This window comes from Lacerta agilis, chromosome 10 (genome assembly GCF_009819535.1).
Source record: "Lacerta agilis isolate rLacAgi1 chromosome 10, rLacAgi1.pri, whole genome shotgun sequence".
Classification (NCBI taxonomy): domain Eukaryota; kingdom Metazoa; phylum Chordata; class Lepidosauria; order Squamata; family Lacertidae; genus Lacerta; species Lacerta agilis.
The window spans coordinates 50,294,240-50,321,278 of record NC_046321.1 but is presented as its reverse complement, the minus strand read 5'-3'; the positions used below and the strand labels follow the sequence as shown (position 1 = coordinate 50,321,278).

The 27,039-nt window shown below is 43.3% G+C and overlaps 2 protein-coding genes across 2 annotated transcripts in view; one reads left to right on the top strand and one right to left on the bottom strand.

Annotated features, from left to right (window-relative positions):
- ZNF277 (zinc finger protein 277) overlaps positions 1-24,665 on the bottom strand; it is a 38,192-nt gene extending 13,527 nt beyond the window's left edge. Inside the window, exons 1-4 of the mRNA XM_033162301.1 lie at positions 24,493-24,665; positions 10,596-10,797; positions 4,176-4,264; positions 2,800-2,882 (exon numbers count right to left, since the gene is read on the bottom strand). Coding sequence (XP_033018192.1) covers positions 2,800-2,882; positions 4,176-4,264; positions 10,596-10,797; positions 24,493-24,535 — 417 coding nt within the window. The 5' untranslated portion in view covers positions 24,536-24,665. The remainder of the gene's footprint in view (positions 1-2,799; positions 2,883-4,175; positions 4,265-10,595; positions 10,798-24,492) is intronic.
- Positions 24,666-24,869: 204 nt separating this feature from the next.
- Positions 24,870-27,039, top strand: part of DOCK4 (dedicator of cytokinesis 4) — a 231,248-nt gene continuing 229,078 nt past the window's right edge. Inside the window, 1 exon segment of the mRNA XM_033162667.1 lies at positions 24,870-25,141. Coding sequence (XP_033018558.1) covers positions 25,105-25,141 — 37 coding nt within the window. The 5' untranslated portion in view covers positions 24,870-25,104.

Sequence of the window (27,039 nt, the reverse complement as noted above, 5' to 3'; positions counted from 1 at the left end):
TGATGTATAAGTGCACCCATGTGAATAAAAGGAGCAATATTTTTTTTAACCTTAAATACTGTAATATAGGTTTAAAGCTTAAACCAAAGCAAAACATTTTATCACAAAGGCAGTGAGAGAATTTACTTTCTTGGGTTCCATGATCACTGCAGATGGTGACAGCAGTCACAAAATTAAGACGCCTGCTTCTTGGGAGAAAAGCAATGACAAACCTAGACAGCATCTTAAAAAGCAGAGACATCACCTTGCTGACAATGGTCCATATAGTTAAAGCTATGGTTTTCCCAGTAGTGATGTATGGAAGTGAGAGCTGGACCATAAAGAAGGCTGATTGCCGAAGAATTGATGCTTTTGAATTATGGTGCTGGAGGAGACTCTTGAGAGTCCCATGGACTGCAAGAAGATCAAACCTATCCATTCTTAAGGAAATCATCCCTGAGTGCTCACTGGAAGGACAGATCCTGAAGCTGAAGCTCCAATACTTTGGCCACCTCATGAGAAGAGACTCCCTGGAAAAGACCCTGATGTTGGGAAAGATTGAGGGCACAAGGAGAAGGGGATGACAGAGGACGAGATGGTTGGACAGTGTTCTCGAAGCTCTCAACATGAGCCTGACCAAACTGTGGGAGGCAGTGGAAGACAGGAGTGCCTGGCATTCTCTGGTCCATGGGGTCACGAATAGTCGGACATGACTAAACGACTAAACAACAAGATTCCTAACAGGTCTCCCAGAACACTTAAAAAAACATTTTTTGTATCTATTTCTAGGAATTTTCTCCTCCAATTTAAATAAAAGCTGCATTTTACTGCTGAGTGTTCATAGTATGAAGCTGCAAATTGCTTCAGGCAAGAGAACTGAGTTAATAGAGTCTAGGTGTATCTTTTCCACGAGAGAGATTGAAGCAAGAAATCATTTATATTTTACACAAGTAACGGAAGACCTGGAGTGAGGAAACTGGAACTTGAAGATACTTAGGTTTCTCCTCACAGCGCAGGAGATATAAAGAGCTCAAGATTAAAAATGTTGTAGAACTAAAAACCCTCAACACATTCTACATCACCGGGGAAAAAACAGTTATTTGGTGCCCCAGGGCTATGAATCTGAGTAAGTCAGCTCTTTTCTTTTTTAAAGATCCCTATTTCTTCACCCTCACACCCTTTAAGCACCTCGGCAGAGGAACAGGCAGCTTAACAACAACAACAACAACAACAACAACAACGGGCCAATGACTAAATATTACATAAGCTGTAACCAGCAACACCTAAAGGGCACTGCATTGGCTACCCCTCTGTGGTAAGCTTCAGTTGTTCTGGGAATTGGTTTATTTTTGAGGAAATTAGACAACCTGCTAGAACTGCTTTGCAGGTTGAGCTTACCTATGCATGTCTGCTTCTCGGCAGCTGCAAAAAGTGGTATGTGTGAAAGAACACACACTTCCCATGCAGCTTTCACATCTCCAAAACAACTTAACGAGAAGAAAGTTTCACTGCGGAGGTGCCATTTTAGGGCTTGCTTTATGCAAGATCCACAGCAAGGTTTTAAAGGCCTGCTTTTGAACTGTCACTGAACAGTGCCTCCCCTTCAGCTGTTGAGTCATTAAGCGATAAGATGGCAAGAGCCCTAGAAACTCAGAGATATATGCATGTGTGAATCAGTTCAAAGAGAGCAAAAAGAGCAGAAGGACCTTTATCTAGCAGCTGCCCCCCTTTCAAGAGGTTCCTATTTATTTTGCTTCTTCTGATGTTGGATAGCTCTGCAAATAAGAAGCCATGGCTGATAAACACATTCAGCTGTCTCTGGGAATGCTCAGCTGGTGGATTTCTACAATTCCTTTGTTGAAGGAAGACCAGAGATTTATCAATACAGTGGTACCTCGCAAGACGAATGCCTCGCACAACGAAAAACTCGCTAGACGAAAGGCATTCGCTAACGAAAGGGTGACTCGCAAGACGAATTTTTCTATGGTCGTGCTTCGCAAGACGAAAATTTCAATGCATTCCTATGGGAATTTAATTCCTATGCATTCCTATGCATTCCTATGGTCGTGCTTCGCAAGACGAATTTTTCGCAATACGAAATGACTCGCAGAACGAATTAATTTCGTCTTGCGGGGTACCACTGTAACAGGCTCACTAAGTAGGATTGGGCAGTGCTGCGGAGAGATCAGAATCCCAGGTGAAGAATCTTTACTATTGTGGACAAACATATAACATATGCTTTGTATTCAAAACTGCATCCTTGGATTCTTCTGAGTCAATTTTCAGCACACCTTTAAACATAGCCTCCAAAATTTCATTTCATTTATTATTATTATTATTATTATTATTACTACTACTACTACTACTACTACTATACACTGTCCATCTGACTGGGTTGCCACAGGCACTCTGGGTGGCTTCCAACATACAAAAAAACCCATAATAAAACATTAAACATTTAAAAAACTTCCTTATACAGGGCTGTCTACAGATGGCTCAGGGGTCGCATAACTCCATACCCTCCAACGTTTCTCGATTGAAAATAGGGACTTCCTAAAAAAAGTGGGACATTCCGGGATCAAATCAGAAACTGGGATGGCTTCTCTAAATCAGGGACTGTCCCTGGAAAATAGGGACACTTGGAGGGTCTGCTTTAAAGAAGTAAGTCCTACTAAGCTTACTGGAACTGTTAAGTTAACTGTTGAAGATCAACTTCATTATTACTGAAAGAGGAAACCTGGGAATTAAATTAAATTAAATCCTCATTTTTTGTGCAGTTCATTTCATGCTTCCGGATGGTCACATGCAACACCACCTTACCAGCCTTTGTTGCTGAAGTTTCTCCCTCAGTGTTCTGTCTTCAGGCAAAGCATCACATAAAAGGAAGTAATTGTCTTGTTCCTCTGTTAAAAGATTACAGATCAAATGTCAGGAGAACACTTAGGTCGATACATTAAGCTTTTTAATGTAATACAGGTTTGAGTTATATTAAGTCATTGAGAGAGGGGGAAAGATGCAAGTGGTAATTCTATCCATTTAAGACAAATGTTCTTTCTAAGGGGTCTGTTCAGAAATTTCCTAGTCATGTTGGCAGTTATGCTCCAACCAGAAGCAAATCCATGAATATAACGAGAAGCCCACCAGGGTATGCCGTTAGATTTTACTGGACAAGGATAATCAGCCCTAGGTCTCGTGTCTGGCTGCATTCAAATGTCACAATAAACCATGGTGTAATAAACACCTCTCCCAATTACTACTCCATGAAGAAATCTGAAGGTTTCCATTTCATTTTTATTAGTCACAGTTTAGCACTACTTTCAGTCCTTACCTGTGATAAATATTAGCTATAGCTTGTTGAAACAAGCCAGCTTCAGAACCTATGGTTCACTGTAACATCCAAATGCAGCCTCTGCATATTTCATACATTAAGGGAGTAACTGTACACACTGCTTGGTATGGAAAGAATTCTCCAAAAGAAAAAGAAAGAAAAAATCTGCATTCTGTCTTTGTACTCAGAACAGGCTGAACTGGTCTTCTCACCCCAATCTTCCAGGCAGACAGGTAGAGGAACCAGCATCAGTTTAAAATGCCTGAAGCTCTTGTTATGCCTCTTTTTCTTTAGACTCTCCATTTCTTGCAGCTGAACGGCATTATACAACTGCCAAGATTTTTCTCTCCTCTTTAAAAAAATGAATACCTGATGCTAGGCCAGAAGCAGGGTGCCAAACTGATTGTGTCTCATAGCAGTTATTTAGAGGTTTATAATTTTATTTGACAGTCAAAGCTACTATAGCCACCCTTATAAACCTCTAATCAGTGAAATGGAGCACTTCAGAAATGTTATAGCTAATATGGGAAAATCTATAATATTACTGCAGAGGGCTCCTTCCCTAGCATTCTATCATAATCATCCTTTGGCCCCAAGTATAGATAATGATGATGATGTATGCAAGATGTACAAAAATCAACACAGGCATTGCCCACAAGCTTATAGTCCAAGATATAATGCTTGACACTCGCTCTTTGTATTTTAAAGTGAATCAAATAATCTGTTGAACTCAAGCTCACAACAAGAGTGGTTCAGCATCTGATACAGTTCAGCAAAAAAGTGTCCCAACAAAATTGGTGGTCCAATGGCAGATTGTGGGAAATTTTGCAAACCAGGCCTGTGCAGGCTACATTAACAACACACTCACCTAAAGTTGCTTCAGAATTTGTTCTTATCACACAACAGAAGTCTGTAATGGGTTGCTCTGAGAATCTTTTCTTCCAGTACAATGCATATCTTTAAAAAAAAAAGGGGGGAAGCAAAAATGCAGGCAGCTATGTTACAAAACACTTCCCAAACTGTTGTTCGTTTCATTACACTCTTAAAATGCAATTCTTGTTGCAGCATTTGGATACCTGAGCCACTCATTGCTACCAGTCTTTTGTAGAGGTCATTTTTCAAATAGGGCGATTTTTCTATTTAGCCAGAACAATCTTCCCAGTACAGATAAGTTGGAAATCGGAAATCCATTAACCAGGTAATTTCAAATGTTCAGCTTGTATGAAGAAACCAGACACAATGACTAGTGTTTGATTAAAAAAAAAAAACGAAAAACATAGCAAGCTTACGGTGCTGAATAAGCTAACTTTTTATACGGATTTTATTTGCCCTAGATTCTTTTCGTCTTATTACTTGGCTTTAAAACTTGATACTTACCAAAACATAAATGGGTGCTTTGTGCATGCTTGGTCACAAGTCTCTAGAAAAATGTATGCTGCATGAATACTGAGACCTGATTAGTAGTTTAATTATCCAACTTGAAAGTAAAATACATTATTCCATCCAAGCAAATATCAAGAAGCTCAGTTAGAGCCAGCTCTGTGCCCTAGTACCATGTGCTGCCATATGGCATTCTCATGAAAGAAGGAAACTTCTGCATTTGAAAACACTAGAGCAAGAAAAACAAACTGTCCTCATGGGATGGGATGGGATGAAATGCAACATAGGCACAGAAAGCTGACAGAGAAGTTGAACACTACAGTGCCAATAGTCCTACATATTGACTATGTATACAGGTACTTTTAAAGAAGCAAATAGCCGCCTGTTAGTATCACATTTCCTGGTTTCTGGCATTGGCTTTCAAGTCCCTGTTACACCCTAACAAAAGTTATTGCTTTCAGCTGTTTTCCTTGCTCATCAATCAAGCGTCTTAATGAACCAAAAGCGCGTGCCTTCAGTTCAATAGTGGGCACAGGTGTTGAGGGAAGGGTCTAAGACAGGGGTCTGCAACCTTTAAGACACAAAGAGCCACTTGGACCCGTTTCCAAAGGGAAAAACAACAACTGGGAGCCGCAAAACCATTGCGACATTTAAAACAAATATAACGCTGCATATATTGTTTCTTACCTTAATGCAATAATAATAAATAACGTATAGGAGCCAATGCAAAGTATAATTAGTAAAAACAACAAGAATAAGTTATTACTTTTTTGCATTGACTCAGGGGCGTACCCAGGATCAAAACTAGGGGGGGGGGCAAGCCATGGTCGTTCAGGTTGTGACATTTCAGCACAGAAAGGCGAATGAAACCAAAATTTTAGGGAAATTATATATAATTATAGCAGTGCTTTATTACAGTAGTTATACCAGGGGTGGCCAACTCCCAAGAAACTGTGATCTACTTTCAGCAGTGATCTACCCCCGTTTTTTGGGGTTCAGCTCAAAGTTGTTTTTTGGGGGTTGTGGTGGGTGGGAGAGAGGGCTTCCCCCTCTAAGATAGGTTGGCAAGCGAACTAATAAAGAAAGAAAAAGGGGGGGTGGGAATGGAAAAGTGGGGTGGAAAAATATAAATTGGGGGTGGGGTGGGGTGGGGAGAATATCTATTAAAAATATGTAGTAGTTTAAAAAATAAAAATAAAGGGGGGAAATCTTTTTCTTCTTTTTCCTTTTTTTGAAAACAAAAACAAAAGGGGAAGAGAAAAGAAAAAGGGGGGATAGAGGGAGAAAAGGGTAATAATAAAAATTCAAATAGAGTGGCTGCAGCAGCTGTGGGGGGTGTTTGTTTGTTTGTTTTAAAAATGGGATTTCTCCCCTTGGATTAAAAAAGGAGGGGAGGAAGAAAAAGAGAGGGGGGTGGGAGAGCAAGGCAAAAAGCCAAAAAGCAAAAAACAGGTTTTTTGGGGGAAATCACACCAGGCACTGCAGCGCGCCGGCCTCCGGGCCCCCGAGCCGCCCTTGGGGCCGTCTTGAGCATGTACACTGCCCGCAGCGAGCGCTGGCGAAGCACCGGTTGGCGGAGGTTTCAGAAGCAGCCCGGACATTTTCGCCGCCGCCGCCCCAAAGCAGGTCTACTTCATCCTGTCGGCGACCATCACCGCCCTCCCATCACGGCGACGCCTGGTCCGCCCTCCGCGCGGCCGCTTTGAAAAGGATTCCGCCCAACAGGGGCCGCTCAGAACAGGGGCCGCTACAATCGCCGCCGCCACCTCCCGCCGCCTTTATTATCCCGACTCTTTTCTCTCTCTCTCTCTTGATAACTCGCAAAGCCCAGCTCCTTCTTCTCCCCGCCCTAACGCCACCCTCATTGGCATGTTCCCCTCAAACAGGAACAGGCATCCCGGCGGCTCATTGGCCGGACGAAGCATCGCTCTCCCGTGCCCGCCTCCCACCTTCATCCTTAGTGGCTACCTCGGCGGTAAGGCCCCGGCTCCGAGCCTATGCGCCAAGGCGGGCGATCTGTCCTGCCAATCGGCACGCCGAGGTGGTAAAAGCTCAGCCCTCCCCACACGCTTATTGGTGTGAAGAAGTCGCTTCCTCTCTCTGGGAGTGGTCAAGGTGGACATCAATCTTGGGTCTGTCCTCGGGAACCCCGAGAGGGCTGAGAAAGACTGCCCAGCTGTTCAACGTTGATACGGATTATTCCTGGTTTTTTTGGCCCTTTTTTTTGCCGATAACCATTTAATTATTATTGAAAGGGCATTGAAAGGGGGCATGCCGGAGCCGCGGGAGACCTGTCAGAGAGCCGCATGCGGCTCCGGAGCCGCAGGTTGCTGACCCCCGGTCTAAGAGGAGTGGCAGGTAGGGAACGGATCTCAAAGAGTTGCTGGCTTCCATTATTTCCAGGTGCAATGCAGACGCTAATGTTTGCAAGCATAAAAAAGTCCATGGAAATAGTTCACTTTACATGATGTAAAGTTGTAATCATTGATCTGCATGTCCGAGGTTCTCTCAGGAGCCAGAAATCGAACAAGAACTGTCTGGTTCTGCTGGGTAATCACTAAAGACAAAAGTGGCATGGAGATTTCCCTCTGAGCTGATGCTGTATGGCTGAGAATTCATCCGAGAAGCTTCACAAATCCCTTTGCCTCTGATAACTGGTGATGCAGTGGGGCTGTGCTGGTCCTCAAACACCACCGAGGCATTTGGGATTGCAGCTGTGTACTCGCAGAGGTGGTGGGGGAAAGCAAACGATAGTTTCTTGTTCAGCAAACCATCCTTAGTGTTGCATCCAAACTACGAAATTTCACCTTTGGAGAACCTTTTGCAGCTCTGGACTGGATCCTGGATTCTCCACCCATGGGCGACCATTTTGACAGGTGGGACGCATTTTTCCCCTCTGTGGTATGTAGTGTGGTTTGAATTCATATCACACTGCAAATGAAGGTCCTAGCACTGCCTGAAGTCAATGCAGACCAGTGCCAACTTTAAACCCTATTTTCACCCAATGGAAACTTTGTAGTGCAGCCAAACCCAGCAGGCTTGAAGTCGCCACCGACAGGCAGTGACAACAAGCCTCACTTGAGAGTCTTCAAGGCCATTCCTGCTTTGCTCATTGGCTGCTGAACCTCTACCCAATGTTGTAAGTGGTCTTGGGGGAATTTGGGACCTGTGCCAGACCTAGTTAGGATCCCAGAGCCCAGAGGCTCCCTAACCTGACCTATATGCTTGTTCATGACACCCAGGCATACCTCTCTACTTCAGAGTTCTCTCCTTCCATCCAATCCTGCATGTCTCTACCTGCTTGTCTGATACTGTTCTCATCACCATCTCAGACTCAACATGTCCAAGATGAAGCTGCCAGCCTTCCCTTTTGACCTTCCTCAGATCTGCCAACAGCATCACCACTCACACTGACTCCGCTTTATCATCAATTCTTCTCTCATTTGTTTGCCACATTCAATCAGTTGCCTTAAATATACAGTACTGAAATGAAATGAACCAGGCCATGGCAACTCACCCAGTGGCGAAGGAAGCTACTTGGCCACCCGGAGCGGCAAACCAGGGGGCACCCGGGGGCGGGGTGTTGCTCTGTAGCAAGCATGTGCAGCGTCGTTACATACGACGCATGTGTCGCCATGTACAACGCATGCGTGTCATGTAGCAACGCTGTGCATGTGCGCTATGGAGTGGCAGTGCCAGCAAACTGCGAACAAGCCGCGGAACGAGGCAGCCTCGCTCCGCAGCTTGCTCACAAACCTGCTCAGTGCGCGCTTTGCCGCTTCCAGCTGCGGGCGGAGGCGAGGGGTGGACCAAGGAGGGGCATCAGTGGCTGACACACGCTTTTTACTGGGCAGCAGGGCTCGGCTTGGGCATTGTGGGAGGGGCGCGCGCCGAGTGTCACCCCCTCCAGGGTGGCACTCAGGGCAAAGCACCCCCAACACACGCCCCTTGCTCCACCCCTGAACTCACCTGGATGTTTATATGTGGAAGCATTTATTTATAGATCACCTTTCCTGAGTGACCATTCTTTAGTCTCTTGGAAAAATAAAACCATTGAGTCTGACATGGGGACAGATGATCACTCGGTTCCACTCACAAGTAATCTATGCAACTGTGAGTTTATGCATTTCAGTCTTCTTTGAACCATTTACAGCGGGGAAAAATGATCCCATTCATTTTTGGTGCACACCAGTCGTCTCAAATCAGGCCTACTGATACATGCATGGTAAAAACTGAGTGCAGAAAAGGTCTTGATCTTTGCCATCTGAAGCCAGACACACATAGCAGCTTTGCAGATACCAAAGTGGAAAGAAGATAGCAACATAAAGAACATATGTACAGACTGGAATGTGTGCTATGTGAAATTGCTAAGCAACAGCATTTAATGTTTTGAATAAGGCTTGTCAATTAGAGAAAACATGTGCACCTTGAAAAGCACATATTGATGAGGAGCAGGCATATTGGTTTATTTAACATAGGCTGTAGTTCAGGGATGGGCAAACTGTGGCCCCAGTCATCACAGCTATTGGCATAGGAACTTCTAGAACTTTAGTAATTAGAATATGCAATTAGCATTGAGGCCAATGCCTTTCCAGAAGGGCGTGGTCATCACATGTCAACTGCAACATGCAATACTTATTAAGGGAAGGAAGTTCAACTGAGTTATCATGATCTATAGTTTACCATGGAAAGACAATGAAAAGGACATTTCAGGAGTGGATTCGCCATTTCTTTCTACCTGTCCATTTTATTACATGGGTTTCCTCTTCCATAAGGAAAGTGATCTATACTTGTATGAATCAGCTCATAGAGATGGATAGACAAGTTTTGACAGGCTTATAAGAAACAACAACCGATCTGGAGAACTTAATATAAAGGCCCGAGCTCCAAAACAAAAAAAAAAAGGAAGCAGTTTGGTCAACGCAAAGATCTGCCTCCCTTAAGGTTCTCAACTCTCATTCCAGTCCCCAAAAGGCTGATGCATCTGTTTATGTGCCATGATCAGGGCTACTTTTGCAGAATGATTTACTCCCAAATTTTTGAAGTTTGGGATTCCTTTGCAGCACACACACATTCACTGCTCTGGAATGTTCCAGCCTTGTTTCTACAGTCCCTGGGTCCAGCTCTCTCATCCAAGGCTCAGTTTCTTACATTAATATCTAGCAAAATTGCCTTTTATTTATATACAAAAATGTATCTATCCTGCTGCATCATAAAACATTGATTAATTGATTATTTAATTTCTATACTGCTTAATATATTAAACATGTATGTAGAGGGACCCCTGACTGTTAGGTCCAGTCGCAGATGACTCTGGGGTTGCGGCGCTCATCTCACTTTACTGGCTGAGGGAGCCGGCGTACAGCTTCCGGGTCACATGGCCAGCATGACTAAGCCACTTTCAGGTGAACCAGAGCAGCACACGGAAATGCTGTTCACCTTCCTGCCGGAGCGGTACCTATTTATCTTTGCACTTTGATGTGCTTTCAAACTGCTAGGTTGGCAGGAGCAGGGACCTCACCCCGTCACGGGGATTTGAACCGCCGACCTTCTGATCGGCAAGCCCTAGGCTCTGTGGTTTAACCCACAGCACTACCCGTGTCCCTAAAAAATAAAAAAACAGAAAAAACAGAAGCAACAACAGACAACTTAAACAAAATATTACAAAAACACACAGTTGCATTAATACAAAGTTACTAATATACATAAATAAATATCAATTCATTTTCCTTCGGACACCCCCCCCTTCAGCCTCCCTTTCACTGTTTTTTTGGGATCTGTCTGTTTTCTTTTGCATAATTGGGAACTTTATCCTATGTTTTGGTTGTTTCAATATATACCAGTTCTAGTTTCCTGGACATTTTCTGTCCTAGGTTGCTTTATGAAATTTTAAGCAAGAACTACATACCTCCGAAAATCTGCTACTAGCCTGACATCTGCAATGACAAGCTTGTGCTCTATAATCATGTGCTTCAGAAGTTGGTTTTGTTCTGATACAGGAGAATATTCTTCACAGAATATACAAGGCACAGATGGAGAACCTTCTACAGCAGAAATGCCACCTGGACTTTCTGGCAGAGAAAGTGGCTCCAAAATGTAGTCTTCGTGGTCTAAAGAGAAATAATAATAATACATTACAAAGATATGATATTAGTCTATCTCAGTGTCAAAAACAATCATTTTTTAAAGTCAGCACTCTATAGGATGGAATGAAAAAGAATGGAAAGATGTTTCTTTATTAAATTTCTATCCTGCCCTTGCTCCCAAATGAGCCAAGGGTGGCAATGAACTTCCTGTATGGCTGGTTTTGCATCAAAGACTTATTGCATATTACTTTCTTACAGTGTTAGGTGCAGAGCTGGGGAGAGAAACCATGTCTGGCCAGCTTGGAGTTTGTAATAAATGTGACATCAACCCAGGCTGGTATGTAGACCTCATACATGTAAAATTCCCAGTTCACTTCAATGGAGGGCAAATACAGACCTACAGGGCATACCTGACTGTGTCCACTCAGAAGTAAGTCCTACTAAATTCCATGGGGCTTACTCCGACATAAATAAGATTAAGCTTGTAGCCTAACTGCAAAGTGCACACAACTATCTGAAAAGCCAGCCTTCTGCAACATCCTAGTGGCAAGAATCATTTCACAGGAAAAACGTATGGTCTGCTTACCCAATGATTACCGGTAAATGCTAAACCTTTGGCTACAAGTCAAATGTAAAATAAGTTCTACATGGACAGTTTCTGCTGCTCCCGTTAGGAACAGCCAGATCAGGTGTTGCATCTTTAATGTCTCCAAAGATTAACAAGCAAATTCCAAGATAGGATTTGGCCACATACAGCAAAAATATTTCCCCCTTTGCAAATGAGAGGCTGCATTCTTGCATGAGTGCATGTGCCGCGGCTGTCCTTTTATATTGGTTATTGACACCTCGCAGAGCACTACAGAAGGGTCACAGCTTAGTAGCAGAGCTCATGCAACACATCACAAATTCAATCTGTGGCAGGGGTTGACAACCTGTTTGGACTAGAGGGCACATCTCATATTTTGTGAGTGTGCTGGAGGCACCAGTCACCAAATGGCTGCCATGGAAAGGGCATGGCATAACACAAAATTAGAGCAACAACCATTTCTGACAACCGTGGGAAGCCAACTATGTCCTGCTGGCCCTGGCTATGGAGATCACACATGTGTGAATGCACACTGATGCTTCTGCTGCCTAACAGCAGGGAGCATTTCAGAAAATATATACAAGGCAGCCACACCGTTCTCATTTCACAGAAATCGCTTAGGTACCTGCACATTTTGCTCCATAACTTACTTTCTAGGAGAGCTAGAGGCTTGATTTTTTTTTTCAAATGGCAGGTCAGAGTCTGGTGCACCTGCCTAGGAGCCCCACTGGATCAGGGAGACCCCTGATCTATGGCATGTCCAGATAGGGGTGAAAAATAATCTTGCCTAAACTCCCCAAAAGCCACTCTCAGAGAGTGTACACAATGCTGAGCTATTTGAACCAAAAGTAAGAGTTTGTATGAGATAACTCCTTATGTTCCACTTTGCCCTGGGATCCCAAAGCAAAATGACCAATGGGAGAATGGGAAAAGGGAGGATATGCATCGTGCAGCACAGATAGTGGACCTGAAGCTCTTAGCCCAGTTTCTTGAGGCTCTTGGTTGGAGTTCATGTGGGTTACAAGCAGGAGGAAAAGCAAAATGCAGAAAGAGAGAAAGGAATGGCAACAAGGGAGTGTCCCTATTTACCTTTCACTCTGGAATGAGGCCTCCAACAAATTATTCCCCCCTGCCATCCTGGAATGCAGCCCTCAACGGAAAAAGGGTCTTACACACACTCCAGTGCTACAAGGAAATGTGCATACGTGTAGATAAGGATAGAATAGGCTTCTTCTTCCTGACCAAACTTGGAAGGTACACTTCCTGCATACTTGTCTCACTAGCATAACCTTTGAACAGCAGTCTGGAACAGGAAAGTTACTTGCAGTTCAAGCCTAACCATGTTCACTCAGAAGCAAGTCCTGCTGAATTTAATAGAACTTACTCCCAGGTAAGTGGAGTTAGGATTAGCTGATGATAAAATTGACAAGAGCATTGTTGAAGAACTCTCTTTAGTCTCAACGAGGCAAGAGACACTATACTTGCAATCCTCAATGATACTGGAATTTATAGACTTAGTGTCTGCATGATAACATTTGTGGCACAAGTCTTTAAGAGCAGGGCATATAGATATGGACATTGATGGGTCTGTCAGCTCATTGTGTAGAAATACAACTGTACCCAAACAAAATAAGAACATCTGCTGGAATGTTAAGTGTCTTTCTAATTAAATTCAGCAGTTGAATGAATCAATTCATTAGCAACAAGCCTGGTTTATTATCTCATTAATACAGCTGGCTAATACGAGGAGATTAGTTGAAAAACTTGACAACAATCCCCAAACAAGAAGGGATGGAGCAGCAACAAAAACATACAGCCAAGAAAACAAGGTAGAACAATGAGATGGGGTTTTCAAACAAAATCAAAATCCTAAAATAATACCTAAAAAGAAAATAGAACAGTATGCCTGCCTGATAGTATTTATCTTGTGATCTCTGCTGCTATGCACTAGATATAAAATTGCATGAGATGCAGACACAAGCCTTAAACAAGATATGCAATATTAGCAATTTAGTCTAGGCTGGTGATATCTATCTTTATATTCTGAAATATCACCCTAAGATGTTGCAGGACAATGCTTTTAGGCACAACTTTGAATTAGGGTTGCCACCATGAAGTCAGAGTACCTTGTAAATCATTTTCTCTAGTCCAAAGGCTTCATACAACATGAAAAAGAAAAGTACAATTATAGTACTTCTAAGCTACCATATAACTGTGCCTGTTTATTGTATTTTTGCAATATAGTGGGCATTACTGGACAGGTTGGGACCAATTAATTTGTGCCAAGGTAGCATGAAATGCCTAAACAACCATCTGCTGGTCTAACATACTGGGGTAAAGCACAGAAAACCAATATGGGATGTGGCTGCCCCTGCCCTGGCTCTGGGTCCACCTGAACTCTGCATTTTGGACACATCTAAGTAACACCTATGTGCACTGAGTCCAACACTTTATGTATTTCAGAGTTACACATGTTATATTCTACATGCATTGACATCTGACATTATGAACAGCTCTACGTAATGTGGGCACAGCTCTTAAAAGCAGGACAGAGAAGATCCTAGTTCCTATAATCAAACTGTTCAGCATCTGGGCAATAGGGCTAGGACACAAGTAAATTTCACATTTTTTGTGCAATGTCATGAACTTGGATTTCCTAGGTATGAAAATAGTCTCCTATATCTAAGCTGAGTGAATTTTTAAAAAACCAGCATAATAGGTGCAACCAGCTTTCTGACTAAAAGATGAGGGAAAACGTATCAGTTGAGTAAAATTCATGAACGTTTTGTGAAATGCTTTAGATCTTCCTAATAAACTGAATTAGCATTTTGTTCAAGTTCATGGGAGTCATTTGTCTGTTACTTCACTCATTAACATGCTATTACTGCTACATGGGAATTAGCCAGAGCAGCCATGTGCTCCAAGACAGCACATCTCACAGATCAATCAGCCTCAGTATTCAGCAGTGATATACTGAATGCAAATTTAATACTTCAAAAAGGCTACTCCGTCCTGCAGCTAAACTGGGTCAATTTTACATGAGCCATGTATCGATCTTCTCAGACATTCGCTGCTACCCAAATACAAGGCTTCACTGCATAAATGCATCCAACAGTGTAGGTTTCAGAAGAGCAGAAAGTTACCAAAATCTTGTAATCCAAGTTTACTTCAAACAGGTACTGCAGGAATCCAAGCCTGACAGAAATGCAACTGGATTTAACTGCAACATTGAACAGTTTTGTTCAGCACGGAAGTTTTTAGATGCTGCAGTTTCATTAGCATTAACAAGTGTTGCTATGGGTACCAGAGTGGAGGCGTCGGAATATAAGTGAATGGAAGAAATAGGAAACAGATGAACAAAAATCTTCAACAGTTGGAGGGAAACAGCCCAAATTAGGCCAGGCTTTTAAAAGAAGAAGATATCTTTCCTTCTATTAGTGAGTGAGTCCATGTCTAAAAGAAAAATGGAGTAATATACCACTCCATATAAGATATACTTGCACACATGTAGATCATTCTGGTAGAGCTTGAAAAAAAGAACATTTTTTTTTTAAAAAAAGAATAACTTTCCCAGCAATCCCGCACAGAATGCTATATTTGTTTTAGAAATGTTATTGATTTTATCTGTTTTAATGATGATGGTTTTATGTATAATTATTTTCTAATTGACTTTCAGCTGTATTCTATCTTTAGTTTTATTTGTATAATGCTGAGAGAGCTCTATGATCAAGCAATTTATAAATCATTTAAAATAAACATGAACATCATGGGGATAGCATATTATTCCCCGTGCGAACACCCCAAATTCATTGCCCTGCAGAAAAATATTGTCTCACTACAGGGAAAATGGACTACAGTAGTCCTGTTTTGTCAGTAATATCTTCTTCAGCTACATCCTGTTACTGTATTAGAAATCTTTCAGTACATGGATTGCAGATGGATTAGAGAAAATTGTGCCTTAGTTCGCTGGAGGCAGCAGGTTCGGAAATATATCAAGAGTTGTCACAGAGAAAGAGAAAATACCAACAGCCACTGGATAAAACTGGTTTCAAGACCCTGTCCCATGTCATGGTGTCTCATCCCCCCCCCCCCGGTACTGTCTCAGCTTTAGAACACCAGATGTGAAACGCAAAGAGCTAACAAAATAAAAACCAGAGCATACTTTCTAATATAACTGATAAATACAGTCGTACCTTGGATCCCGAACACCTTGCAAATTGAACATTTTGGCTCCCGAACGCCGCAAACCTGGAAGTGAGTGTTCCACTTTGCAAATGTTCTTTGGAACCTGAATGTCTGACGGGGCTTCCGACTGGCTGCAGAGCTTCCTGCAGCCAATTGGAAGCTGTGCCTTGGTTTCCGAACGTTTTGGAAGTCGAACCGACTTCCGGAACGGATTCCATTCGACCTCCGAGGTACCAGTGTGCACATTCCTCCCACGTATATTCCAGGGTTATTGTTTTTAATTGTAAAAGGAAAATGCCTACTTCCGATTCCAACGTACGCACCTCAAGCCATGGGTTGTGAAAGTTTTGAAATAAAGGAATACAGCAACTGCCTTATACAATGGGAAGCTAGTTTAGTATTTTCCACACTGCCCGGCAGTTCTCCAGGGATTTAGACAGGGTCTCTCCCAGCCCTACCTGGAGAAGGTGAGTCCTTGGGCATGTGGTGCATGTGCTTTACCATTGAGCTACAGTGATGTGAATTACCAGTCCAGATCAAAACTGCCACAGACGGTTTGGTTAAAAGGTGTGGCCTGCTCCAAAAAATAGCAAGGCTGGGCCATCACAGATCAGCAGAGGGTGCATCATCTTGACAGCGATATTATTTTTGCTTTCAAGAGGATCAGATGCAGGCCAAGATCATCAATTTGCATATTCCACTTCTTCCAGGTTAGCAGGGCCACTGAGGGTCCTCTGCCCAAGAGCTCCCATCAGTAGCAAGACACCAGAAAAGAGGGAAATCTTGTTTTTCTGATACTAAGTGGATGGATACCACCGAAAAGCGTTCTATATTCATGTATTCGGACACTGATTAAGCTGCAACTGAACCACTAGCTCAAGGAAACATCTGTAGCTCCATCTTTTTTATTCCCCCCCTCCTTTTCCCTTGTTCAGTTGATAAAAAGGGGGGTGAGACCTGGTTAGAAAATGCTCTTATTTATGGCTTCCAAATCAAAAACTATTTTTCCCCTGGGTAATGGCCAATTCTGGAACAAAAGCTCCTTACAACTGTTTCTAAGTATTCCTTTTTCTAGTTCCGAAAGCTCCCAAGTTATTAGCATCTTACATTTCTTCCTTTCTGGTCACAAAACCATGGTGCCAAACACGGAACACAAACATATCCATGGCCAACAGCACAAACATAGTACCTAAGCTGATTAACCCTGAAAATCATACTATTTTAGTTACAACAACCGTTTTTTTAATTTTTCAGTTCTCCAAAGCAAAGGGAACAGAGCAAAACTATGTCTTTTAAAAAATGCAGCAAAACAATAGGGTTAGTATAATATTAATACCACCAGTAACCCAACAGGAGCTACAACAGTCTCTAGCTCTGCCCATCATTCTGCCTGTGCCTACTGCCAATATGAAGACCCAGGTAATGCAGGCATCAGCAAGAACAACAGGTTGCTCACCCTTGCTTTAAATGGTCCAGTACTAGCATCCGTGTCATTTCAATGATCAGAAGTGTTTGCAGAGCCAAGCAACGGTTGGTTGAGATAATGCTACATCTGCATTAATGGAGGAGGGTGTTATATGAGGCCACTTGAGTGTGTTACACACACATATGGATATACATCCCATTATATTATTTACCACATAGGTCTCCTTGAAAACCTCACTTTCTGATTTAGGTTCCCTCTGGAGGACAGAGATGGTGCACCAATATTGTTTCTCAAAGCAAACGTTAAACACAGAATAAGACAGTGTGGTCTTTCTGCACGAGTGGCTCAGTCCTCAATTGAAGCAGCATAGATCCTGTTTAATTCTGTGTCACTGAAGCTTTGAATAAAGCCGACTATTTTATTGGCATGCTATTATGTTTCCTTCATTCCAATCTTGAGTGCCTTTGTTTCATAGTGGCAATTCTAGCAACTTGGCCCTTTAGTTCCAATGCTCACAACAGTAGTTTCTACTTCATTAGGAAACAAGATTGGTAGCGGCTTCAAGTCTTGCATCTCATTCTCAAACTCAGCTCTTTTGGCAAGCTTCAGTAAAATTTTAGAAGCACAAAAGATTTCCCCCCTCTGCTAACGAGAATATCTCTATGCAATGTGTTCCAGGAGATTTTGAAAACCAACGCATCACATATTATCTGAATGAAGCCAGTAAACCTGGGATATCTGTTTAAAAATAAATAAATTCAATATCTGGCTTTGAACCCATTTCCATTTAAGTTTCACATGTATTTTTGTATACCACACCCCCTTTATACAGTGCACAACAGACAGAAGAACTACTGTAATAGTTTGCCACAGGTCAACCCAGAAATCTGCAGCCTTTGGGGCGCGAGGGTATATTTGGAAATCTAAGAAATTTCCTTGGGCGGGCACGACAAAACACCCATCTCACCAAATAAAAAATTATGCTGCATGTAGATTCCTCCCCCCTCTCAGACAAACAAACCTAGAACACCTCACCCAAAACAAAACAAAAACATAGGAGGCAAACCCCTTGCAAAAAAAGAAGAAAAAGAAAGAAAAAGCCCAACTCTTACTTCCTTCTCCACACTGGGCAACCTAGGATTAAACCAAGGCAATCACTGTTTATAAATTTTCAAACCCCAATATTGTCAGTTACACAGAGCAGCATCAAAAGAAAAATCATTTCCTAGAGTTCAGGCTGCCAGTTCAGGCTGCTGCTAGGAGTTTGTATGTTTTAATGCTGCAGTGCTTGGGTGTGGCAGTAGGAAATTCAGCCTTTCCACCCACCTCTATATGGCCCCCCAATCAATTCACCCACCCCCCAGCATTGTGGTGTGTGTGATGCTCACTTTTATTTTTAAAGAATAGCCAAGGGGCTTTATTTTATGTTCTGAGTGCTGTGGTGCTTATCAACAAGATCAGAGATAAAAGATCTCTCTGGATACCCTTTAGAAAGGATCTCTGAAGAACAGGCAGAGGAGTTTTATCTCCTGATCCAGAGATGTCCCTGAAGATGTATAAAAACCTTTGAATCAGTTTATAAAATGGGTTTTAGGTTAGCACTCTCCCAAAAGTGATTTGTTCTGCAGTGCAGACCACCAGCAGATCTCATCTATACCCCATTTCCTGACCTTTCCCCAGATAGCCAATGCATTCATATCCTGCAAATTCTCAAATATAGCCAATTTGGCAGGTTATAGAGTTAAATCTATTTTTCTATTACCAATCTGCCTGGTAAAATGGGAGTGGGTGAGAGGAAAGAGACATACCTTTGCTTTAAACATTAAAGTTTAATTCATTGCTATTCTAATAAAAAAAATCCTCAAGGCAATCGCGAAGCAAACAAACAACCAACAACAACAACCAACAATAATGATAATAGTAATGTATGAGAGTCATTCAGGAATTCTCCATAAGCTCCTTGAATGTCACATGTGTTTAGACAAGCCAACCTTCAGTGCTAGCACTCCCAGTGCGGCTTACGGTAATATTAGAAACAATAACACCAACACTACGATACGAGAGAAAAGCAGTAAAAAAAACCAACCAACCAACCAGCAGCAAAATTAAAAATCAGCACAAGACATATTTAAGGGCCAAACCAGATGAGACTCCATTCATGCAATTAGCATTTGTGTAAATGACTTTCTAAAAGCCAAACAGCAGCTCCTGCTTCAGACTGGGACCATAGTTTGTGGGGTGATGTGTGGTGCGTGTGCAAATAGCTCTCTCTCTCACACACACACATACACACACACAAGTCTTGCTCCAGATTTCACTTCCCATGCCTGCTATCTACATTGGTGGTGGTGGGGGGGAGCTTTCAGATGCAAGGGGCATGGGCAATCTGGATCAGAAACACAGCAAAAGCCTCTGTGTCTGGATCAGGGCTCTCCTGCACCTATTTACTTTTTTTTTAAGGTCCCAATTCCACAGATATCATCTTGTTTACAGTACTGCCCTTAAAGAGCCTGGGTTGTCTCCTGGGTGCTGAAAATCACTAGATTTTCAGGCAAGCCTTCCAGGAGAGCATTCCGGAAACAGGGCACAACAGCTGAAATGCTGCTTTGTCTAGTGTCACTCAAGTACCCTTCAAAGGCGCTAGAAAAGGCCCTCTGGAGATGACCTCAGTGTGCAAGAAGGTTCATGTATTGTAGGAGAAGCACCAGCCAAGGACCAAGCCATATAAGGCTTTAAAGGAGCAGTGGGGCATCTTCCACATCTTGAGGGCTACATTCCTGAATAAGATGAATTCATAAAATCATGAGAGTTGTAAAGGGGCCACAAGGATCATCTAGTCCAACTCCCTGCAATGCAGGAATCTTTCACCCAACGTGGGGCTAGAATCCATGACCCTGAGATTGAGAGTCTCGTGCTCTACCAACTGAGCTCTCTCTCCCTTCTGAGCAACACTTTGCCAGAGCTGGAGTCAGATGTAGGTCAGCAGCAAAACAATAAATCAACTGAGGTCACTGAAGTTAATTATTTATTCAAGGGAACAAACCACTACTCTAGCCTAGTGGTGATTCCACTGAAGGGATCAGACCCTGTGTGAGCAGAATGCTGTCCAGTCTGGACACTGTACCATGGCGTCTGGAATGGAATGTATGGCTGTTGTCTCCTGGGTTTTGCTCACCCCAGATGTCACAGAGGCCCCTGTTTTTTTACAATTTTTAGTAGCTTGTAGGAGTCCCTATCTGCTGGGGGCGGGGGGTTTGAGGAAGGTTGCCCATGTGGTTGTAGGGTGAGTGTTCTTCAGGGATATGCCTTTCATATTTAGGTTGAGGTCACCTCCTAGGATTGCTTCCCCATCAACTCTTTCTGGGAGGTCTTGTCCCAATGAAGCAGCTGCGAGGACTGAAGGTGCCCACTAGGACTCCTCCTCTTCAGAGACTTTCTCAAGCAGCCTCAGGCACAATCATTTCATTTCTCTGCGTGTTCTAGGAGACCAGCGGGGAGGCAAGCTGGTCACAGCAGAAGGGGGAGACTCCCCGGCTTCTGCCTCAGAGTCTGAACTGTGCTCTGCCGCGGCCATTTCCTTTTCACGAGACCCTGTCATCGCTTTTGCCTCTGACACCTCCACCTCCTGGTCTGCTCCTTCTCCTTGTGACCACTCATGCTCAACCCACCACCAACTGGCTGGCTCTGAGCTTTCTCCCCCTGGGGGTTCCCTGGCTGGTGCCTTCCACCAGTGCTCTGCACCCATCCTGTCCACGACATCTTCTGAGGGCTACATGCCAGTAGTGACAGAACCAGCAACAGAAGTGGATAGAGCAGTGGTTGCAAGTTTCACCTTTGCACGTTTCGGTACCTACTCACATATACACCTCTAATCTCCACCCAGGCAGGCAAAAAACATTATCTGAGTTCAGTAAAAAATAAATAAATAAATAATCCTTCCAGTAGCACCTTAGAGACCAACTAAGTTTGTTCTTGGTATGAGCTTTCGTGTGCATGCACATTTCTTCAGATACACTGAAACAGAAGTCACCAGACCCTTATATAAAGTGAGAGGGTGGGGAGGGGTATGACTCAGAAGGGTGGTGGGAAGGGGTGATAGGTTGATAGCTGTGGTAAACCTGTTGACGACTGTTAACGACTGCAATTGGTCTTACAGGAAAAAGCAAGGGATGAGAAGGTTAAAAATAGCTTTGTCATGTATAATGAGTAATGGTGTTGTCCGGGTGTATGTGGCAGCAAAGTTGGCATCTGGGTTAATTGCAGGCTCCAGTGCCAGTGTCTGTGTTAAGTCTGGTTGTAATATTATTGTGGGTGAGTTGTTGTTTAAGATTGGGTGGCAGTCTGTAGGCAATGAAAGGTATTCCTCCCAGAGCTTGGGTATGATCGTTACCTCCAGACTATATTCCTGTTGTTTCTGGGGCTACGTATCTTGGTGGAGCATGCACACTTTTAATACTACTTCCCTGTAGCAGGGCGTAAGTTTTTTTAAAATAAAATAAAATGCCACTCCTAACTATGCTGCAACAAAGGTGATGTCTTATTATTTGGTAGTTACTTCACAATTCTAGATAATTGTAAGAAAAGCAGGAGCAGGGACAAATGCTAATTCATGGGTGTTGTTGTTGTTCTTGTGCAAGTCAAATATAATGGACATAAAACCCAAGTAGAGATGTCTGAAACCTATGCATATGATATTATATAGGAAAGGATTGGGTGGAGGAAGCTTGTTTTCCTCCCCATTTGTTAGATACTAGACGCTCTTGCTTCCAACCATCCATAACACTTAGTACAGTTATCAGATAATAACTTTAAAAGGTTTTACTTGTACGATAAAGATTTATTCGCATGATTTTAATTCAGTATAATTAACATCTACTATTTTAAGAAACCCAATTTTGGTAGTGATAATAACTGGAGCTTGGAATTTAATTAGAAAAGCTATTTCAGACATAATCACTTCTGCTTGTAATCATTACCCTTCTAACGGAACTGCACTAAAAGATTGTGCCTAAAACACCTGCTAAGGTTTTTTAGTAGGGAAGACATTGTTTTTACTCCTAAAGACAATTTTGAAAAGTCACAAGACCGGAAACATCCTAAATTGCAATGTTAGCTGGAAGCACAGCCAAGACCAGGTATTCCTAAGGGTCCTTTATGGCAGAGGAAGAAGAAGGCTTTGGAATCTGAGAGCTTTCAATGAATTTACTCAGGCCTTAACACTGCTGAAGTATGAAATGGATCAACACCTGGGCACCTCTCTACTTTTGCCAACCTGTCTTTCCAGTTGTTTTGTACAACAAGTCCCATCAGTCCCAGTCAGTATGTGCAAACATACATTACTTCTTATCTTCACAACAAACTTAAGATGGTGAGATGCAAGATGTGTGTAAGGAGATGGAGAGTATGAAAGAGAATGGTAGCTTGCCTGAAGCCACTTAGTGAGTTCATGGCTGAGACAAGGTTTCAACTGATGACTTTCTGGCTCACAGGACACATTTGTCACCACTAAATCAGCTCTAAGACAAGTTAGGGTTAGAATGTCAAAAGCCACTCAGTGAACTTAACAGCAGAATGGGGATTTGAATCCAGATTTCTCTGACCGAAGGCATGTCACCATCCATTTAATTATCACACTGACTCCTTAAACATCAGATGACATTCCACTGGCATAACCTTATTGGTGATGGTTTTCCTACAAGGTTCTTGTATACAAAGACCTGAACTTGGATCCAGGACATCTTAAGGACTGCCTGAGCCCTTATAAGCCCAGCTTTACCACTGAGATTATCCAGAGGAGTGCTGATAGTTCTGCATTGCATTTCAGATGGCTTCAACTAGAACATGGGCATTCAGTGTTTTTGGTCTCATGCGGTGGAATGCCCTTTCAGCAGATCCTTCCTACTAACTTTCAAGTCTCTCTTGAAGACCTTTTATAATGATAGGTCTATTCAGTTTAGCTTTTTCCAAAAGGAAACAGTAGCAGAAGTAGTAATAGTTGTTATTTTGTATAATTCTCTTGATATGTTATTGTTTAGTGTGCTTGTATATATTATTGTACAATGCCATGACATTTTATGAGGGAGTAGTTTTATAAATATTTATAAACAGATAACATAAATATGCTGTAAATTAGAAGTCCCCCCCCAAAAAAATATATAGAGTGGCATAGAAATAATTCAAACCCTTTTTTTGTGTTCACCTATGATAGAACTGAGCTGCTGTAACAGTGCTGTTATACACCTCTATTATGTAAATATTCACTAGCAGATTGTTTTCTTCTGCTTCCCTACCACATTGCCAGATTGATTACAATCAGACACAGGAGCAGTATTCCCCAGAAGCACAGTGGGAAAGGGTAGCAAGATCTAGAGATTACTAGGAGAACAAGTGCCCTGAAAAGAAGAGAGATGGAACACAAAAACTACTCTTCAAGGAATGAACATCAAAGCACACTGAAATGATGCACCTCAAGGATCTGTGGGCATACTGAAGTCTTGCAGTCTGTTCCAGTTCTTTCCTTATGATGACTTTCATTACAGAATGGGATTATATCTTCCTGAGGCTTCAGAGCTAGTGGCATGGCCTTTTACAAAAATCTGCAGGAAAGTGCGACAGGAGTAACTGCATAAGCACTTTGTAGACCAACTGGCCATATCAGGGATGCATACTTATGATTCAGTAACACCAAATTTTGTCATCCAGGACACCTTTTACCCATTTACTTCAAGAATCTGAAGCATGTGCCACTGCAAGCTAAACCAATTTCTGACAAAGCTGGCGTTGTGTTCGATAAACACATGCCGTATGTTTGTAGAAAATACTTGCTCATCCTGGAATTGTTTCCAGCCATTTCCCTTCCAGTCATCTCTTTACTTCAACTCATGCACATACGGTTCCAACGTTATATCTTCATTGGTGAGACCGGCAAAAACAGGCATGTGCCTTTCAAGGATGGAACGCAACTGCAAGCAAAGTAGAATACACGGCAAAAAGAAATAACATTCATCACCTTTCTGTTGCAACAGCTTGGGCATAGCATCCCCAAATACACCTGACAGTACAAGTTTATTCAGAAGGAAGACTGATGGCATTCAACAGGGTTTTCTCCCAAGCATTCAGGAAACTGCAGCTTGACAACACAGTCCTTTGCGAACTGACTCCCAAACACTTCACACTGTGATTGGTGGAGCTACTCCAAGTGCGTGCACAGAGTAACAACCTGAATCCTTCAGGCACTGTGCAGAGACTAGCCAGAGATCTGATTTACCTGCCCTTGTAGGGTTCAGAAATATATTTGGGTGAAAAGCTATATAGAAAGAGCCCGCTCTCTGTGACGATCTAGCTGGCCAACAGCTCCACGCTGGGCAAAACATTCCTGCATTGGAGGGGGTTGGACTAGATGACCCTCGTGGCTCCCTTCCAACTCTACCATTCTAATGATACAACGGAAACGGCTCAAGTGTCACGTCGGCACACAGCGTATGAAGCAGCCACCGGCTGTAACGTGGTCGCCGGAACTCACCGCTCTTCCTCGCCCGTTCCGCCGAGCCTCGGGGAGTTGCCATGGCCACGGCCTGCAGCCGAGAGGATATCGCGCGGCGTGGCTACGCAGGCACGCGGGGGATTCCACCGGGCTGGGCCAATGGGAGGGGACGAAGCGCCCCTTCCCACCGCCCCTCGTCGTCGTCGACGACGCAAGGGATGTCGGGAGCGCCGGGCCCCGTCTTTTGTTTCGGCCGCGGGCTCTGCCCGAGAACACACGGCGCGGAACGGGAGGCGTGGCTTTCTGGAAAGACTACACTTCCCATCATGCAATTGAAAATTCATGGCGGGGGGCGGGGGGTTGAGAAAGAGGAGAACGAGAGGGGAAGGCGGGGCAAGGGGGCGGGGCTCGCGGCGGCTTTCCCAGAGCGCGAGCTGGGCTCCGTCAATCAGAACAATGACTTCTCCGCGGTCGCCTGAGGAGCGGAGCTGAGGCGCACACAAGCGAGCGGGAGCGCTGGCCGCCGGGCAAAGTGGGCTCGCCGCTTGGCGGTCGCTGCAGCTGCTCTGAGGCGGAGGGGAGCCGCGGCTGCTGTTCCTCCTGTTATTGTTTGGCCAAGAGGGACCGAGAGCCGCCTTCACTTTTTGGAGCATGTGGATTCCCACCGAGCACGAGAAATACGGAGTGGGTGAGTGAGGAGAGCTCCCCTCAGGAGACCTCATTTGGCGCCCTTCGGGTTGTCCTCGCTTTGCCCTCTCCGGGTCTTGCTTGCTGCTCCGAAGGGGGCGAGTCGGAAAGGAGAAGGCGAGGCACCCATCCTTCGCACCCACCGTGCACTCTTTTGCTCCCTCCAACCTTGATCTTGGCAATTCGTGCATCGGTCTGTTTACTTTCCAGTCGGATGCTGCTGTTTGGTGCGAGTGAAAGACCATCATTGCATGAGATCCATTCTCTTCCCGTTCCTCATCCTTCAACATCTCTCTGTCACCCCCCCTCCCCTTTTTGTGACACTTTTTGTGGTTTTGAAAATGTGGAGCAAAGGGGGCGGGGAAGGATTGGATATCTATCTTATTCTTTAAAAAAATAATTGACGACCATTGCTCGTAAGAAGAGTAAGTGGCTTCTTTAAAGAGTCTGCATGCAACGCGATATTCAAACAATGTATCCAATTAAGCAAGCAGCATCGTTCAAAAAAAAAAAGGGTTCCTCAGTCCTCTCGGCGTTCTGGATAAAAAAGGAAAAGAAAAGAAAAGCAGACTAAGCAAGCTCTCGATTGTGCGAAAATGTGTATTTTGGCATAGGATTTAAAGACAGGCTAAAAACTGCTGCCATCTTTCGTGTAGATTGCGAGAGGCATCAGTGCGCTGCTGAATGTGGTGTGTGTGTGTGTGTGTGTTGGGGTTGGCCGAGGAGTGTTTTTGTTTTAATCTAGATAGTAACCTACTTCCAGTAGTGGTGTTTTTGTTCTCGGGTTTAATGGAGTACAAAAGTGTTTGGATTGCCCAAGGAAACAGACAGGGTGGTGTATTGTCAGTTAGGGAACTTGCGATCCTGTTGGAGGAGGAAAGGCTGCTTCCATCCTCTTTACAAAAGGTGAACAACAAAGGACGTTAGATGTTGACTGATGAATGTGGAATTTCGCATCTTTCCCTTCACCCCGCCTCCCAACAGCGGCATGTAGGCTTTCTTCTGATTTTCCTCTCTCCTTATACACACACACACCCTTGCCTCAACTGACTATTTAAAGCTCGCATTTTCTCTCTTCTTCCAGTCACTTATACCAGATTCTTCTGATACTACTTGGGGCTATTAATTCCAGCCAGTCATATAGCAAGCTTTCCTTTTTAAAGAAAACAAATGTTAAGCCAGTGATATTAATTATTTTGTACATTGTGCCTCATTTTAAATTTACTTTCTAAATGATGTGAACATCAAGGGTATCTTCCCTGCTCTGGGTTTTGGATAGCAGTTGCCAATGGGCGATGGGGTTATTTTGCCCGCCTCTGCTTTGGAGATGAGATTGCAGGGTCTCTTCAGCTGATAGACAAAGTGATGAAGAATTGCTTATTGTTTTGTTTCGTAGTTGCTGACTAGTTCACCCCAATAGCAGCTGCTTTGATTGGCTTTACAGGTGAAGGGCATGGCAAGAATGTTGCTCGCTCTGATCTTGAGTTATGCCTGCATGCTGAATTGCAGATGTAACGAAAAATCCAGCTGGAATCCAAAGACGTTCTGTATATGTGTGTGTGAGATCTCTCTGTATTTAACCATTAGCACGGGAGCCAGGACGCATGCCATGCAACTGCTCCATTTGGAAATTATCCCAGATGCTGCTCTCTGACCCAAATGTTAAATTATACAGATCATTGATGGGATTTATTTTCTTGACTTCTTTATGTACCCAGTCACAGCTGGGCTGCTGGATATTGATTAGTCCTCTCATTGATCTTTGAGGGGAAAATACACACACTGAGCTATGCACATGGATTGAAAAGCCACTTTGGTATTTCCTGGAATGGCATGTGGGATATTATTGGTCAAGTATTTCAAGCTATAAGATTTGCTTGCTTTTTTAAAACACTTTGG